Source organism: Leucopleurus acutus (assembly GCF_964270905.1).
Source record: "Leucopleurus acutus genome assembly, chromosome: 19".
Lineage (NCBI taxonomy): Eukaryota > Metazoa > Chordata > Mammalia > Artiodactyla > Delphinidae > Leucopleurus > Leucopleurus acutus.
The window spans coordinates 10,529,199-10,547,727 of record NC_139161.1 but is presented as its reverse complement, the minus strand read 5'-3'; the positions used below and the strand labels follow the sequence as shown (position 1 = coordinate 10,547,727).

The following is an 18,529-nucleotide window of genomic DNA, read 5'->3' as shown; positions in this document are numbered from 1 at the left end:
TTTCACTGGATATATGTATTATGAGTATTTTCTCCCAGGCTGTGGGATGCATTTTTATTTTCTTTAATGATGTATTTTGAAGAAAAGAGTTTTCAATTATCTAATTTATTAATTATTTATTTTATGTTTTGTGCTTTTTGTTTTCTAAGAAAACTTGGCCTATTCTAAGGTTGCAAAAGTATTCTTTTATGGATTCTTCTAGAAGTTTTAAAGTTTTAGGTATCACATCTAGGTCTGTGATCTATTTTGAGTTAATTTTTGTGTATGAAATGAAGAAAGGGTTGATGTTAACTTTTTTTTCATACAGATATCCAGTTGATCTAACACCATCAGTTGAAAAGCTATTCTTTCTCCATTGAATTGTCTTTGCATCTTTGTCGATAATTAACTGATCATATTTGCCTATTTCTGGGCTCTATTTTGTTCCATTAATTTAAAAGTTTGCTCTTTAAGCAATACCAGACTGCCTTGATTGTTGTAGGTTTATAATAAGTCCTCCAACTTTCTTCTTCTTTTATTTATATTTGCTTTGGTTATTCTAGGTCTTTTGCATTTCCATATGAATTTTAGAGTCTGTTTGTCAATTTCTACCCAGAAAATTCTGCTGGAATTTTGATTGGAATTGTGTTGAATCTGTAGATCTATTTGGCAAGATTGCCATCTTAACGATGTGACTGTTTCAATCCATGATCATGGTATATATCTTCATTTATTTAGTTTTCCTTTAATTTCTCTCAGCAAGGTTTTACGTTTTTCAGTGTATAGGTCTTGAATGTCATTTGTTGGACTTATTCTAAGTATTTTTTAAATTAATTAATTAATTTTAAAATTTATTTTTGGCTGTGTTGGGTCTTCTTTGCTGCATGCGGGCTTTCTCTAGTTGTGGTAAGCGGGGACTACTCTTCGTTGTGTGGTGCGCAGGCTTCTCACTGTGGTGGATTCTCTTGCTGCGGAGCACGCGCTCTAGGCACACATGGGCTTCAGTAGATGTGGCACGTGTGCTCAGTAGTTGTGGCTTGCGGGCTCTAGGCCGCAGGCTCAGTAGTTGTGGCGCATGGGCTTAGTTGCTCCACAGCATGTGAGATCTTCCTGGACCAGGGCTCAAACCCCTGTCCCCTGCATTGGCAGGCAGATTCTTAACCACTGCGCCACCAGGGAAGTCCCTATTCTAAGTATTTTATATGGGCTTTTTGCTATAAGTGGAATTTTTTATTTATTACATTTTCCAATTATGTGTTACTAGTCTTTAATAATACAATTAAGTTTTCTACATTAATCTTTATTTTATAACTGCTAAATTCACTGATTAGTTCTAATAGTTATTTTGTAAATTCCATGGGATTTTTCATGTAAACAATTATATCATCTGCAAATGGGGACAGTTTTACTTCTTCTTTTCCAATATTTATGTATTTCAGTTTCTCTACTTGCCTCTTGCTGAGTGTAGAGCCTCCCAGTTGTAGGCGGAAACAATTCAGTCTCCTACCGTTGAGTATGATGTGAACTGTAGAATGTCTGCAGGTGCCCTCTATCAATCTGAAGTGGTACCCTTCTATTCCTAGTTTGCTGACAGCTTTTATCCTGAATGAGCATTAGATTTTTGTCAGAGGCTGTTTCTGTGTCTATTCACATACATATTTTCTGTAGGTATCTCTGGCTGTTTTCTTAGGATCAATATCTGGAAATGAAAGTAAAGGGTCAAAATACATAAACATTTTTAAGCCTTTTGCATCCGATTTCCTAACTGCCATTGAGAGAAATCTGAACAGCATACAGTGCCCCCAGCTGTGCAAGAGTGTTTCCCCAAACCCTTACTTACACTATATTTCATAACTTTTTAATTATGCCAATTTCATAGACCTCCCCTCAAATTGTATCTTGTTTCCAGCTGCATTTATTTCATTACTCTGGACACGAAAATTTTATTGGCTAGTTGTATTTATTCTCTAGTGATTTGTTTTTTCTTGTACCTTTGCCATTTTTTCTGTTGGGCATTCATTTTTTTAAGTTTACATACTTTTTTCTGTATTAAAGATATTAATCCTTGTCGTATATATGTCCCAGTTGGTTTTTTGGCTTTTCATTTTAATAGACTTTATTTTTTAGAGCAGTTTTAGGTTCATAACAAAATTGAGGGGAAAGTACAGAGATTTCCCATATACCCCTGCCCCTACACATGCAAAGCCTCCCCGTTACCAACATCCCCACCAGAGTGGTACAGAGTGGTACATTTTTTACATTTGTTACATTGGATGAACCTACAGTGACACATCATTATCCCCCAAAGTCCATAGTTTACATTACGATTCACTCTTGTACATTGCATGGGTTTTAAGAAATGTTATATAATGACATGTAGCCACCACTATAATGTCATACAGAGTAGTTTCATTGCCCTAAAACTTTCCTGTGCTCCACCTATTTACCGCTTCCCACTCCCCCCAGTCTCTGACAACCAGGATCTCTGACAAAAGGATAGTGATCCTTTTACTATCTACATAGTTTTGCCTTTTCTAGAATGTCATAGAGTTGGAACCATATAGTAGGTTTCCGACTCTGCCTTTTCAGATTGGCTTCTTTCACTTAGTAATGCATATGGACATAATGGCTTGATAGCTCATTGCTTTTTATCGCTGAATAATATTCCATTGCCTGGATGTACTGAAGTTTGTTTATCCATTTACCTACCAAAGGACATCTTGGTTGCTTCCAAGTTCTGGCAATTATGAGGGGCCACCAAAGGGTGGCATTATTTCCAGCCCTCCTCCCCCAGAGTCCTCCCCACCGCCACTCCACATGCACACAGCACAATTTCCGAAACCTGCACACCCTTCCCAACACGCTGTGTCCTGCTCGCCCCACGGGGCAGGCCAAGGTTTGCAGAAACCAGATCCAGGATGGACGCTTGCTCCGACAGAGTCCAGGGTAAAGGCTCCTGCTCCTCTGCTGTGGTGGAAGGACTGGGGCCCTGAGGTGAGGGAGCCCCAGAGAGAGGGCCCCCCAACACCTTCCTGCAGCAACTTGCCTCCAGGCAAAAGTCTGCTTAAACCCTTTTACAACTCCTGAGGGGGAAATTATTTGCATTAATTAATTGACTGACTAATTAATTCAAGACACTATACTTGGGACCTACAGCTGGGGTTCCATCGACTTACTGTTCAACTGAATCAAAAGGCTCAGAAGGAAGAAAAGCAAGAGCTAACTTAGAAGTTTGGATTTTTAAAAATGTTAGAGTCTGGCCGCAATGTCTCTTTGACCTTGAGAACCACAATTCAGTAATTTTGGAGGAAGGGAATTCCCTGGCAGTCCAGTGGTTAGGACTCCGCGCTTCCACTGCAGGGCGCACAGGTTAAATCCCTGGTCAGGGAACTAAGATCCTGCATGCTCCTCGTCATGACCAAAAAAACCCCAAAAAAACAAAAATAATAATTTTGGAGGTTTCTTCCTTCCTGCTCAAGCTTTTTCTGAAAACAGACACTTCTCGTATCTATCAGTTATCTATAGCCCTGTAACAAAGGACTCCAGAACTTAAAACCACCATCTTCAGTTTGCTCACAGGTCTTCCCATTGGGCTGGGCCAAGTCAGCCTGTTCTGTTGGGTGCTCTGGGGCTTCCTCAGGCAGCTGTCGGCAGCTGGGAGCTCAACCGGGTGGAGGGTCTGAAATGGTCTCTGTCCATGAGGTTCGGGGACTCTGACGCTGTCAGCTGAGTCTGTCTCTCCTTGTGATCTCTCATCACTTGTGCCTGGGCTTCCTTACATGGTGGCAGGAGTATACCAAGAGTGAGAATACAGAAGGTTCTTGAGGCCAGGCTCTGGAGCTCATAGAATGTCACTCATACCACATCCTGTTGGCCAAAGCCACTTGAAAGGCCAGCCCAGATTCAGGGGTAGGGAAACAAACACCACTCTAGGAATTTGGGGCCATATTTAATCTCCAACTCTGTGCCTGACATTGCAGGAGTTGCCAGATTGACAAAGAACACGCTTGCTATGTTTTGCTGTGGCAGAGCTGGCTTTTCTTATTCATTTCTGTTTTGCATTTTGGTGATCTTCAGAAAGAAATGCTATATTTCTTAGAGTTTAGCATCTTCTCCCTCTACCTATAAAACATTTTTAACTTATAGCATATTGGGAGTTATTGCCTTAGATAAACCATCCTTATAATTTTAATGTACCACACAATAATTTTACGAACAAGCCAAATTATATGCCACACATGAGTATTCTTAAAACCAAATTGCTCTGCATGTGTAAAAAGATAAAAAATAAAAATTGTACATATTTCAATTTTCCCAAGATTTTATTTCCATGTTTTTCTATGACTTCAAAATTCCCAGACATTTAACACTTTCATCCCAGGCATGGGTGTTAAATCTCTGTATTCTGTGCCAGGCTTGTGCTGAGAGCTGGGGTTGCAGAAGAGCAAACGAGATACGGCCCTCAACCCCATGGCAATGGGTCTTCAGGCAGAAACAGATGTGGCCCTAGGTGACCTAGATGACTGTACAGTCATCTGCTATGACAGGCCCTAAATAAAAGAGAACGAAGTCTCCTATCAACTTTGCTCCAGTTTGAACCGTGGAACCCCAGCTGCAGGTCCCAACATAATGTCTTGAATTAATTCATCAATCAATTAATTAATGCAAATAATTTCCCCCTCAGGAGTTGTAAAAGGGTTTAGGCAGACTTCTGCCTGGGGGCAAGTTGCTGCAGGAAGGTGCTGGGGGGCCTCTCTCCTGGGCTGCTTCCCCTCAGGACCCCAGTCCTTCCACCACAGCAGAGGAGCAGTGGCTTCGGCCAGGACTCTGCGAGAGCAAGTGTCCATCCTGGATCTGGTTTCTGCAAACCTTGGCCTGCCCTGTGGGGTGAGCAGGACATAGCATGTTGAGAAGGGCATGCAGGTTTTGGAGGATCGTGCTATGTACGTGTGGAGTGGCGGTGGGGAGAACTGGGGGAGAGGGGCTGGAAATAATGCCACCCTTTGGTGGGCCCTCTCTGGCTGGGCTTGGAGGTGAGCCCGGATAGGCCGGCCCCGCCGGGGAAGCATGCCAAGCACATGCTCTCCGGCCACTGCGGCCTCATTGTTCAATACGCAGATTATGAAATGCTGTGTGAAGCGGCATGGTGGGGGGCTGTCTTCAGACCTGCGGCTGCCTTGTTTTGCAGACAGTCATTGCATAGTGCAGCCACTCAGGCTCCCCTCGGGAGGACAGGGAATCCCTCAGCCTTTTTGGGTCTGAGTTTGCCGTGTGGCTGCGTGCTTCAGCTTGTCTACCTACCCTCCCATCCGGCTGTCTATCTTTACCTGAGTCTGTTTCCTGGGAGAGCACAGGTGCCCCTCAGAAATGGGAGGACCTGGCTCAGCCCACTTCCTTAGGCAGGTGGGGAAGAACTGCACACCAGGCCCAGTATTGTTCTAGAAGCAGCGAAGTTTCTACAAAGGCCAGTCTTCCTCTTTGAGGAAGTTCCGAGTTAGAGGGATTGTGCTTGAACAATCCAGAGTAGCTTCATTTGGAGACCTGGTGCCCATCAGAGGAAGAGGTGCCTCAGGATTCATTGCCTCCGACACTTTTATGTTCTCGGCTGAAACAGGAAAGTGGGATAAAGTGATTGCAGTCTTACCTCTGTGGGATATCGGGGTTGGGATCCAGAACTGATGCTTGCCTTTACTCTGGCGATATTTTAGCAGTCATCTGCTAGATGTTACTATTAAATCTCAAGAGACGGCATTTAACCTGTGGTGTAGCTGAATCCGTGTAATAAAATATTTGGCAACCGAGGAGCCAAACAAAATTATTAATTTTTTAAAGAAGCAGAATAAGATAATGGGGTTGTATTGCTGAACTTTGAACTTAGAAGCAGTTAAATACACTGGTGAAGGTGTGGGCCACAAAGCTTGGGTTCAAATTCCAGCTCTACCACCTGCTAGCTGTGTGACCTTAGACAAGTTACTTAACCTTTCTGAGCCTCAATTCCTGTTTTGTACAATGGTGGTAATAATCACCCATTTCCTAGGATTTATTGTGAAGCTTATATGTGATAAAAAGCACATGAAAAGTGGTTAACACAGAGCTAAGTGTTTACTATTAGTATTAACAGTATTATAACCCAAATGCTTCCTTATGGAACCACTATTTTTTCAGGAAAATACTGAACCAATCTGAACCCAAAAGGAAGCCCCACACTGTCTAAAATGGTCACAAAACAGCTTCTTTCAGTAAGCCCTGAAAACCAGGGTGCCCAGCACTGAGCACTGTTCATTCTACACGAAGCCATGTTATTATCTTCACTGTGCAAAAGAGGAAACAAAGGCTCAGAGAGGCTTGGTAACTTGCCCAAGGTCCCATAGCAAGGGCTCAAACCCAGTCAGTAGGACCTCATCTGCCATTATGACAACCTAATATCTCTGTTGAGGTGGAACAAAATTTGATCACAAAAATGCTTTCCCATCCACATTAAAGTGTAATTGGGCAAGACCTATGATAGGATTCATTCGTTCGTTCATTCATGGGTGTCCGTGGACAGCCTCTATGTGCCCAGCGTGTTCAGCTATATATCTGAGTGTGCATGCACGTTGAAATGGTTTCCCCAGCCCTCCCTGCCCTTCCCCCATGGCTGCACAACAGAGAAGCGTGTGGCCCTAACATGACTTGCTCCACCAGCTCCCCCTCCAGCGTGGACGCCCACCTGCAGTTCCCGGACAGCAGTGGCCTCCTGCAGCCCCCGCGCTGGGACGAGCCGCAGCGGGCCTGCGCCTTGGAGCAGATCTGCGGTGTGTTCCGAGTGGACTTGGGTCACATGCGCTCCCTCCGCCTCTTCTTCAGGTGAGGCCCTCTTGGCCATGTCCTGGAAGCTGCCTGTGTGCCGTGTCCCGGGGGGCCATGCTTGGGTCCAGCACCCCTGCATCCCCAAACATCTGCTTCCCAACATCACTAGTCTCGTCAGCAGTGCCCCCTACGGCTGCCCCACAGGAGCTGGGTCTGGGTAGCTCCCAAACTCTTTCCTCTGCTTTCAGGGTGATGGTAAGCAGCTGTTGCTTGGAGCTCTGGTTTGGGGAAAGACAACGAACCAGGGCTACACAGAGAGCAGTTGCTGCAGGCTGCCCCCGGTCACCCACCCAGAGGCCCAGCTCGGAAGAGGCCATGGCTTTCTAGAGGGAGGCACGCTTTCCTTCATTATGGGGAGCCATCCCTTTTAGTTCCCTGCCTAACGGCCACCTCATGTCTCTCTTCCTGAAAGGCAGGGTGGCCCAGCCGCAGGAAAGCACCAACCAAGACTGGTGCTTAGAAGAAGCAGGCATGTCTCTGTGGGAGTTCCCAGACCCAGAGCCACATCCCGCCTTTCATGGAAGGGAAGCCAAGTTTGGGTGATGGCCCTGAGGCATGTGTTGTGAATTTCCCCGGAGGATTCTCCCAGAGTGCCTTCCATGACGGATGGGGAAGGCTGCTGGAGGGGCATCCCTTAGCGCTGCCCCATCTGGGTTCAAAACCTGATTCCCCGTCAGGGCATCCACCCCCAGGACCCCCAGAGAGAAGGGAGGATATGACCTGGCAGGCAAGGATGGGGACAGAAGGCTGCTCTGGCAGGTCTCCCGGGAGTGAGGACAATACAACCTGGGGTCTCCCAGGAAGGGAGCTGCTTTGCCTTCTTCAGCAAAGGGGTGATGGCTTCTGTTGGGGCATAATTCTGTCCCCTTGCCGCCAGCAGCCAAACTCCATGGGGACTTTCTGTTTCCTGCCTCTGAGGTTGGCAATAGGGGCCTCTGATTATACTTGGAAATAAAAACCCATGTTTACATATTCATGGGTCTGTTCTCTTCCACCCTCCGATGGCCACTCAGCGATGAAGCCTGCACCAGCGGCCAGCTGGTCGTCGCCAGCCGGGAAAGCCAGTACAAGGTGTTCCACTTCCACCACGGTGGCCTGGACAAGCTGCCCGACGTGCTTCAGCAATGGAAATACTGCGCAGAGACGCACCTCAAAGACCAGGTAGCCCGGAGAAGGGTTGGGGACTGCCCCCAGGGAGGCCCTGCACCACCCCTGGAGGCACCTGGCTGCTGAGACACCCCCCCTCCCATTCCCCCCTCCCCTCCAACGGGGGCCCAGGACATTGGTTCTCTCCCCCGGAGACCCAGGCCTCTCCGGTGTGACCCGTGGTCGCTGGGGGCCTACAGAGCAGCAATTTGGGATTTGAAACATGTGTCCAGGCTTCTTGTAAAGGCAGTACTCCGCACTTGAAAAATCATGTTTTGACAAGGCTTCCTGCCATATTTTGCTCAATCTACATACAAATGTAATAAGAGCTCTTTAATTATCTGGTTAAGATACTGTATGTGCTTATTAGAAACGGGCTGACTTTAAAATTCCCTTCCTTCCCACAGAGCCTCCTGCTGGCTTCCCTTATTACAGTAGCATGGCTTTTTTTTCCCCCTACATTGAACAACCTTTGATTTTTGAATTAAATGTCAGCTGCAGTTTTGCCCTGGATCCGTGACTGCCCGTGGAGACAACCTGACAGGCGGGCTCCCCGCTCGCAGAACAGCCATCCCTTTGTATGTGGCCAATCACATGTAATTTATTGCAGGCCCTCCCGGCAGAGGGAAGTTGGCCGTCCGAGGCATTAATTCCGTCTTTGCGGCGGGGTTGGAGGGAGAGTGGGGGGCGGCGGTCGATGGGAGTGGGCCGGGAGCCGGGAGCGCGAGGGGGGACCATGGTAAGAGGGCGGTATTTTCATTTGAATTGTGTCTAATTACACTTGCCATTTAGGGATTTGTATGCAGGGAAGAGGCGTCCTCCTCCTTTCGGAAGAGAGCGAGGAAGGCTCACATCCCGCGAAGAGCGCGGCTGGCTTCGAAAGCGAAGCGGCTGAGACACTGATCCCCAACTGTCCTTCCGTCCAGCAGGTCGCCGACGAAAAGACGTGCATGCAGTTCTCCATTCGGCGTCCCAAACTGCCGTCTTCCGAGACGCACCCCGAGGAGAGCATGTACCGACGGTTGGACGTCGCGGCCTGGCTCCGCCACCTGAACGCGCTGGGCCAGGTGGAGGAGGAGTACAAGCTCCGCAAGGTGAGGCCCGGTGCGCCCGCGGGGCCCGATTCAGGACCAGGGGTCGGGGCCATGCCCACGGGCCGCCTCCGGGGGTGCGTCCGCTGGTGCCAGAGCTGGCTGTGTGAACGCGCCCGATAGAGCAATCAAAGCCGCTGCGATGAAAAAGCAACCTCCGGAGCGGGTTTGGAGGACCCCGCGCCAGCCTGTATAGCAGAGCTCGCAGCCCGCGCCGCGATTCCAAAACCGGGATTAGGCCCTGACGTGAGAACGACAGGTTAATCTGAGTGCCGCACCAGGGGGGGCATTGACATTGAAATGAGCCTGGTTTGTGTCCTGTATGGGAATGGGGGGCCGGCACTTTCCCCTTCCAAACATGTGCAAATTGCAGCGATCTGAATCAAGGCATCAGTTGTCAAGAAGGCGCAGCAAAGCCACCAAAACACAGATCTCCGGGGATTTGGAGGTCCTTTGAGCGGCCCTGCTTTGGCCCCTCCCCAACTTTTGCCGCTTCCTCCAGGCCATTTTCTTCGGCGGCATTGATGTGTCAATCCGGGGGGAGGTCTGGCCCTTCCTGCTGCGTTATTACAGCCACGAGTCGACGTCGGAGGAAAGGGAGGCGCTGCGGATGCAGAAGAGAAAGGAATACGCCGAGATCCAGCAGAAAAGGTGACCGCGGCGACCGGCCGGGGCCCCCTCGAACCGCGGAGGGAAACGAAAGCTACCCCAGCGCCGCGGAGGGAAACCCACCCCAGCGCCGCGGAGGGAAACCCACCCCAGCGCCGCGGAGGGAAACCCACCCCAGCGCCGCGGAGGGAAACCCACCCCAGCGCCGCGGAGGGAAACCCACCCCAGCGCCGCGGAGGGAAACCCACCCCAGCGCCGCGGAGGGAAACCCACCCCAGCGCCGCGGAGGGAAACCCACCCCAGCGCCGCGGAGGGAAACCCACCCCAGCGCCGCGGAGGGAAATGCCATTTGGAAAGGCAATTTGAGGTGCAGTTCAGCATTGATAATATGTTCTGTGACCCATAGTTTCCTTGAAAAATGGGTCTCCCAGGACCGTGAGCGATGGGGCTGGATAAGTGCAGTTATTACCCCAGCGGCGGGCCCTGGGACTGGCTCTCTTTAGCTCGCATGTCAAGATTTTAGAATACTTTTTCAACGTACTTAACGAGGCGCTGACATCCTTCCGCAGAACCCCGGGGTGGCGGGGGTGTTTGGGGGGCACTGGGACTGCTGAGGTCCGTTTGGGCCTCGCTGATCCCGGGGCTACGGTCAGCTCTCTGTTTGGGACCCGTGAGGCCGAGTTAATGTTTAGAAAGCCTTGTGCACCACCCCCACCCCAGGTCAGTGGGAGCCGGAGGGTTTGCCAGCGGCCCCAGTTCCCATCTGGGAGCGGGGTTGGGCGGGACGCCCGCGCCAGCCGGGAGCGTTTGTGCCGCTTGCTGACCCCCCAGCGGGCGCTCTGCTCCATGCCAGGCTCTCCATGACCCCTGAAGAGCACAGAGCGTTCTGGCGGAACGTGCAGTTCACCGTGGACAAGGATGTGGTACGGACAGATCGAAGCAACCAGTTCTTCAGAGGAGAAGGCAATCCCAATGTGGAGAGCATGAGGTACCACCTTCCCGGCCAGCATGTTTCCTCCCCCCTCCGTTTCACTCCCATCTGCCACCTCACCCCTCAGGCCTCAGTTGACCCTCTGGGAAGTGGAAGAGCAGCAGCTTCTGCAGGGGTCAGGGGTCTTTCCTCCAGGTTCAATGCCCCAGAATCAGAGGGTTGTTAGCTATTTTAGGCAATGTCAGTGGGTCTTTTATTGTCCTAGAGACCCAGGGAAGGCCTGTAGGCCCCACCCGCTGGGCATCCACTAAGCCTAACCTTGCTTGTCTCACACCAGCTGTGGGCCAGCCTCCCCCTGAGTGTCTCTGTCTCCCATTGGGTGGTCTTCTGGATGATAAAACCACACAGGGCTGAGGCTGGCATCTTTGACGTGCTGCTACCTCCTGGCAAATAATTGCACAAAATTAGCAGCCCATGAAAACGTTCCTGGCCAGCCCACCCTTTGTCACAGGCAGTTGACAATTAAGAAAATCAGACCCACATTCCTCCTTGCCCTGCTCTCGAGGGGCTGGGCTGGTGAGTGCCTAATTGCAGGCCATTACCTTTCCCCAGGCTCTGGAGACGGTCCCAGAGCTGCCCTCCTTCCTCTGAGATCATGGTGAAAGATGGGGGCCCGGACAGCCCAGGGTCTCCAGCCTGGGGTTCTACGGGCCTGCACAACAACACACTGCTATGTTGCGGCCGTCCTCCACTGACCTCCCTGCTCTCTGCACTGCGTCTCCAGGAGGATCCTGCTGAACTATGCGGTGTACAACCCAGCCATCGGCTACTCCCAGGGCATGTCGGACCTGGTGGCACCCATCCTGGCCGAGGTCCTAGACGAGTCAGACACCTTCTGGTGCTTTGTGGGTTTGATGCAGAACACGATCTTTGTCAGCTCTCCTCGGGATGAGGACATGGAGAAACAGCTGGTGAGGCTCTCAGTTGTGTATGGCTTGGGGGCTGTGGGTCAGCAAGCAGCAGAAAGGCCAGGGTCAGCCTTGCCAGTGGACTGTGGGGGGCTTGGCCCTGGGCCTCTGGGGTAGGGCCAGCTCCCCCAGGAGGGACGCATGCTGTTCCCAGGTCCCAGGACACATGTTGCCATCCCCACCTCACACTCCTGCAGGTCCAGAGTCTAGACTGTGCAGGGCCTTCCCCTTGTGGCTTCCCACCTCCCTGCATGTGGCATCCCAACCCAGGCTCCCTGGGAGACAAAGAAGGGGGGGGTCCCTATCACACCTGACCCTGTGCTGTGTAAAATGGTTCCTTAGGTGCATCTGGGCCCCTTGCAGGGGTCCAACATAGCCAGGGTTCTGGGGGTGGGGATGGGAGGGGCTCCTGAAACCACCTCGAGGCCTGCTGGGTAGTTGTCACAACCGTACCTCCAGGGCAGCAGGCTTGCTATGCGCAGCCGGCACCCCTCCCTTCATGGCCTCCCCTAACCTACACAGACCAGGCAGCACTGAGACTTGGGAGCGAGGAGGCAGAGCTGGGTAAGGCAGGGCCAGGAGTGCGCACTCTTTCCTTACGTAGCATCTGTGCACTCCAAGCACCTGCCGGGTGCTGCTGGCACTGGGAGATGGTCTCAGGTCCCCAGTCTGCAAGAGATTTTTGGTCTGGAAGCTGACAGTGTGAGGAGAGGATGCTGGGTGCCAGGGAGTGATACAGAAAGAGCTCTGGTGATAGAGGTGGGAACCAAGACAGGCGTCCCAGTGTCTCCTTGGACTAGGCCGACCCAATGGCACGTGGGGTCTGGCCCTGGACACTGTCAGGCCTGCCGAGACTTGGCTGAGAGAGCTCTCTGGGCAATGGCACTGGGTGCCCTGGTCAGGTTGGTGGCCCGCATGCAATGAGGGTGGAGCTGAATGGAGGGCCTCAAATGCCAGGCCAAGGAGCATGTCCCGTCAACTTGCCATTAGGAAGCCATTGAAGACTATGGATGGTAGAGCAGAACACAGCAGGGGATTGGACGAGGGGGAGCCAGGAGCAGGCAGGTGGGGATTGGAAGGTGCCGGGCACCAGAGCGGGGGTGGGGGGCACCCGTGAGGGAGGGAGGGGGTCAGCTGTGTGCCTGGACTTGACCCTGCTGTGGGCCACTGGGTGGAAAGACTGGCCAGTCGGGAAGGGTCCTCAGAATCAGTTCCCGTGCCATCCCAGCGGCTGTCTCAAGTAGGAACAATGGGTCGCTTGTGTGGGAAGGGGCCTGTGAGTCACCAAGCCCCCACCCCAGGATCTGGCTGGGATCTCAGCCGAGCCTGCCCACTCTGTGCTTTCTGCATCGGCCCTGTGATGTCAGGTTTCCACGGTACCTGCGGAGGCAATTACGGGCTCTGATGCAATTCGCCCCTGATGGGCTCCGAAGCACATGGCCCCGTGACTTGTTAGCTGCCGGAGATTGATTTTACAACGGTGCTGGTGAAGTCAGCAGCCAGAGCAGGACGTTGCCAGAAACAGCCTCCATCTCGTCCCAAGTCACTTGGTGGTGACCTTAAGTGCAGGAATTGAGCCTCTCGGGGTTCAGAAACGCCCCCTCTCTGTCCTAAATCAGCTCTGGAAGATGATGGATCTTGGTGATCAGAGAGGAAGGTGGTTGAGTGGGTGTGGGGGAGGGGGCGTTGTCAATGGATGATCTGCTCGACATCCCAGAAGGGAGGGGGCGTCAGAAACAGCCCCATATGGTGCCTGAGGCCTGGGGGTCTTCCTGCCACTAGCCTCCTGGTCCACATCAGGGTGCTGTGCTCTGCCTTGCCCTGGGCCACGCCACAGCCTCCAAAACAGTCTGAAATCTGGGCTAAACTGACAAAGACAGGTGTGAGTCAGACTTCCAGCGACGGAACAAAACAAGTGGGTGCAGTGACATGTAGCAGGTAGAGACCTCACGCATGGCACACAGGCTTTGGCGGGCGGGAGGGGTGGACCGAGGAAGGGCCTCGGTGGGAGTGGGCTTCCTGGGCCAGGCAGGCAGGCGTGCTCGGGGCTGGGGGGCTAACTCATCTCGGCCTCGCCCCCAGCTGTACCTGCGGGAGCTGCTGCGGCTGACGCACCTGCGCTTCTACCAGCACCTGGTCTCACTGGGCGAGGACGGCCTGCAGATGCTCTTCTGCCACCGCTGGCTGCTGCTGTGCTTCAAGCGGGAGTTTCCCGAGGCTGAGGCTCTGCGGATCTGGGAGGCCTGCTGGGCCCACTACCAGGTGAGTCAGGCGCGGTGCCCAGGGCTGGGGGCTGGGACAGCCGTCCTGCACCCAGTCTAAAAGGAGGGTGGGGTGCCCACGTAACCGTGCGCCTCCTCTGGGGTCCCCCTCCACCATCCCTGACCCCCCGCAAGCCACAGTCCGCCCCTCACATGGCGACTGCCTTCCAGTCCCACGTGGCCAGCCTCAGACCTGCAATTCGCCTCCCAAGTAACTGAAATCGATGCAAATTGCCCACTGACTGCACTCATTACCACGTTCTGGGGCTGAGCACGCTCCTGTCACAACCAATCAGCGTGAAAGACATTGCGGGGCCGAGCAGGACGCCAGTGCCCACAAGCTGGAGCCAGTGCCCGCCCGCCTGCCCCCTCGGGACGGCTCAGGGAAAGGGCCCGAGACCTTGCTTCCCCATCAGCCCCTCTGAGAGCCCGGGCCTGGCCCACTGTCCCCACCCAGGGATGTGATTTCCACTTGCCATCCACTGTTATCATTGTCTCCTCAACAAATTCCCCTGAGAGCGTCGAACTGGCCCTGTCACACAGCTTTAATGCCCAAATTAGCAACAAGCTGGCGACGTGAAAGGATAGGCAAGTCTCTCTGAATCCATCAGCCTTAAAAAAAAATAGTATTGACGCATCCGGGAGGTGGCCAGGACCCTTTCTGCAAGAGCGGGCTCCATCCTCCCTGCGGCAGCCGGAGCAGCTTGGATGAGACAAACCTCGCTGTTACGTGGGCACGCCCACCAGCCCTCGGAAATGTGCAGCAGTGTTTCCCCTCCTTACTAATGTCAAAGAAGGGTTATGTCTGATAGAAGTGAGTGTGAACAAATGTGGTGCTGGTGCCACAGGCTGTCTTTGTGTTCATCCATCCTCACCCGCCTCCTGCTCCTGTCCCCCCCCCGGGCCCAGGTCTGGGCCGCGATTCCTGCGTGGGTTAGCGTGCTCGACGTGTACTGCAGGCTGGAATCAAGGAAGCATTGGCAAGGATGGTCCAAAACACTGGATCACATTTTTAAAAAAAAAAAATTGTGTCTACTTTGCAAAGCCTCATTGCATGTTTTTCCAGCAGCAAGTTTGCCACCCTCGCGACATCACATTTAGGCTAATGTTACAAGTGAACTCAGAGCATTACCCAACAAATGGGGCCATTTCTCAGGCTAAATTTAGCCACATTTGGCCCCACCACTTGATCAAATTAGTGGCAGGAGATTGGAAGCGGGGGGTAGGATGATTGTAGTGGGCGTAGGCTAATTCATTAGAGTGAGCTCGTGGAGAGGGGGGTGGTCACTACCAGCTGCTTTAACTTTTAAAGTGTCCCCAGAGTGAGAAAGGCTCTATTTCATTCATTTATGATACTTCTAGTTTGCCCTCAGGGGCTGCGCTGCCCTGGGCCTTGTCCAGTGAACTGGGATTAGTCTTGTACTGCCATCCAGCCCCATTTAGAATGTGCCCCACCTTTTCTGCCCCAGAGTCCTCTCTGAGAGGAGGTAGACATGCACCTTCCTCCGTCCTCCCCCCTCCCCCCAGCCCTCCGCCAACCCTGGCCACAGTTCGAATAGCTGCAGGAGGATCCTTCTGAGCCACATCAAGGCCATTCTGGAGTATTCAGAGGAAGGGGCTGGGCAACCCAGAATGGTCTCTTCAGAGTGGGTGGGGTGTGGGATGTTTGCTGCCCGTAACTTCTGCCCGCATCCAGGGCTCCTCCTGGCCCTGTTTGCAAAGGAACAAAGTTCTGTCTGGCTGGGTGGCCGACGTCAGGAGACTAAACACAGGCTTCCTGGTGGTCCTTGTCCTTCCTCTGCCCCCGAGAGCAAGTGTGACTCAAAGGCGGTGTGCCCTCAAAGTGTCCGGGCCGGAGAGCGCACAGGATGTACCCCAGCCAGGACCAAGTGCCGGCTTCCTGCTGTGGGCCAGGCCTTCTTTGCTGGGCAGCCATATGAGGCAGCCTCCAAGGAAGACAGCGGAGTCCTCAATGGGCTCTGTAAAGCTGGTTAAAGATGGTGGGCTCGTTGGGGAGCTCCATGGGGACCGTCGTGATCTGCCGTGCTCTGCTCCGAGGCTCTTCTCCCCACTTTCTTATCAACAAACCTAAGAGTCGTCTCTGGGGCACGAGTTGGGACGTTTGGCCTGGAGGCAGGAGGACAGCGACCAGTGGGTGGGTGCCAGAAAGTTCTTTCTCAGTGGCGTGTTCTGTGACCCACTGGAGCATGTTCTGACGCGCTGTCTCTCAAGAGAATGGGCACGGGCCAGCCTTCAGAGGAGCATGTTCTTTGCCCTGTGCTGGAAAGCCTCCCAGAGGGCTCCCCGGAGGGTAACAGCAGCCCGTGGGTGGCCAGCCCCTTTGTATGTCACAGCAGCCTTTGGATAGAGGTGCTCACACTGGCCCATTTGCAGGTGGGGAAACTGAGGATGAAGGAGGCTTCTGGGCTTGCCCAGGGCCACATGAACCCAGACGACCTCACCCCGAGCCCTTACCCCGCACCTCTGCACTTGGCCTCTACCTGCAGGCAGGCCCTGGGGCTGGGTCAGGGGCCTTATCTGAACCCAATCTCTATCCCCCCAGACGGATTACTTCCACCTTTTCATCTGTGTGGCCATCGTGGCCATCTACGGGGATGACGTCATTGAGCAGCAGCTGGCCACCGACCAGATGCTTCTGCACTTCGGAAACCTGGCCATGCACATGAATGGGGAGCTTGTTCTCAGGAAGGTGAGTGTGGCCCCTGCATGCAGGCCCGCCCTCCCATATACAGAGCCCCGCCCCTTCACTTCCAGAGCCCCGCCCACACACTCCAGCCACCCTGGGAGCTCCTGACCAAGGCCCAGTGGTCAGCATGTCTGGCAGCTGCTCAGGGTGCCCATCAGGCCCTGGCAAAGAGGCCTCTCTCCTCATGGACTGAACAGATTACCTGGTTTGATGGACAGGTCCTCCACCTGCGGTACCTCAGTCCTAGCCCAGAGCCAGGAAAACTGAGCAGGAGGCTTAGGGAGGGGAGGTGGACACTTTTCATCCGGAGTTAGCGGAGTAAAGGGCGCCTTTGCCACCTCCCCACTTCCCAGGCTCCCGCTGGAGTCTGCTTCCTAAAGCTCTCTGGTGTCTCCCGGGGGCAGTGAGGAGGGCCTGGGGTCAGGGTGGGGTGGGTAGGAAGAGGGTGGTGGAGACAGACCCTGCAGGGCGGAGAGGCGGAGCCGCGGGGCCAGGCCGAGCCGGGGGGGACAGGCGGGCCCTGTGCCGCTCTGCCTGCCCTGTGTGCCCCCATATGAAGGCCGTCGGGGGGGCCGTCTTTGTGTCAAGCCACATGGCAGCACTGCTCCGGGTACCATGTGAGTCCCGCCCCTCAGCTGGATCACGGTGTTGAAAGGGACGGGGCAGGCAGAGCCCTCGCCCTGACCTGGCACAGGGTGAGCCCTTGGGCGCTGGATATTGCTGCCCCTGCTCTCGGGCCACTGGCTGTCCCCCAACGCCCTCGTCACTGCCTGTCCTCTCTGTTTGCAGGCAAGGAGTTTGCTCTATCAGTTTCGCCTCCTGCCGCGGATCCCCTGCAGCCTGCATGACCTGTGCAAGCTGTGTGGGACTGGCATGTGGGACAGTGGTTACATGCCCGCCGTGGAGTGCACAGGCCAGCACCCGGGGTCTGAGAGCTGCCCATATGGGGGCACTGTGGAGACGCCTTCGCCCAAGCCCCCCAGAGAAGGCAGGAAGGGCCCAAAGACGCCCCGGGAAGGCTTCGGTTTCCGCAGATAGGTTGGGCTCCCTGTGCTAGACGAGGGGTGAGGGAACCTCAGCCAGGTCCCAAGCATGGGGGAGGGGGTGGGGCTGGGCTTGGAGGGGATGGGATGGTAGAAACAGAAGGAAAATGCCCTTGGGCGGCATGAAGGGAAACTTTTCATATTAAGGACAAGAGCGGAGTCCAGAAGTGACAGAAGTGGAACCTGCCAGCTGCCCAGAGAAAAGTCACCTCCCAAAAAAGCGGGACCAAAATGCACAGCCATCCCACCTGGACACGCAGGCTGGCTGGGTTCTCGTGTTGCCTGCCTTTGATGGCTCTCCACACGTCCCAGGAATTCCTCCAGCTTCATCAGCCACCGAAGGGTATTGCCAGGCACTGGGAAAGGCAGAGACAGAAGGAGAGGTCTTGTGCACCCACCAGTGCCGGGGAGTGCAGAACAAGGGGGTCCTGTCCAGGCCCAGAGACATCTTTGCAAGCCGGACACACCCGCCTCATCAGGCTTCATTCTCTGAAAGAACCAAACATACTCCACAGCTTCTCCAGCCACAGCTGCAAAGCTGATGTGAAAACATCTGCCCCCCATCCCCCCGCCAAAAAAAGCCCCACTGATTTCAGGGTAAAGAGGTGTAAGAGCAGCGGACTGGGGGCTTTCACACTGTCCATTTCAACATCCTGTCCTCTTGGTATGTGAAGGAATCTGCTGCCTGAGCACAGGCTGTTGAAATGTTGGATTCCTCTCCCTTTGTTGGGGAATGTCTGCATTTGGCATTGTTTACGGCCAACCTCACCAAATACTGCAACCAACTGGGGTCTGGATGGGTTGAGGTGTGTGTGTGTGCATGCAAAATCATCTGAAGGGAATCTGCAATGTTTGAGGGAAGGGGTACTATATTAACTGACCAACCAAGACAAAGGCACCTGAAAGCGCTAGAAAGACTCCCACTTCCCTGCAGGGCCTGCCATG

The 18,529-nt window shown here is 53.4% G+C and overlaps 1 protein-coding gene across 1 annotated transcript in view; it reads left to right on the top strand.

The window, feature by feature from the left end:
* TBC1D16 (TBC1 domain family member 16) overlaps positions 1–17,579 on the top strand; it is a gene marked incomplete at its 3' end in the record, with an annotated part of 79,023 nt that extends 61,444 nt beyond the window's left edge. Inside the window, exons 4-12 of the mRNA XM_082861288.1 lie at positions 6,664–6,825; positions 7,842–7,989; positions 8,901–9,068; positions 9,568–9,716; positions 10,528–10,662; positions 11,390–11,576; positions 13,656–13,835; positions 16,398–16,544; positions 17,331–17,579. Of these exons, the coding sequence (XP_082717414.1) occupies positions 6,664–6,825; positions 7,842–7,989; positions 8,901–9,068; positions 9,568–9,716; positions 10,528–10,662; positions 11,390–11,576; positions 13,656–13,835; positions 16,398–16,544; positions 17,331–17,579 (1,525 nt within the window). The remainder of the gene's footprint in view (positions 1–6,663; positions 6,826–7,841; positions 7,990–8,900; positions 9,069–9,567; positions 9,717–10,527; positions 10,663–11,389; positions 11,577–13,655; positions 13,836–16,397; positions 16,545–17,330) is intronic.
* Positions 17,580–18,529: the final 950 nt, after the last annotated feature.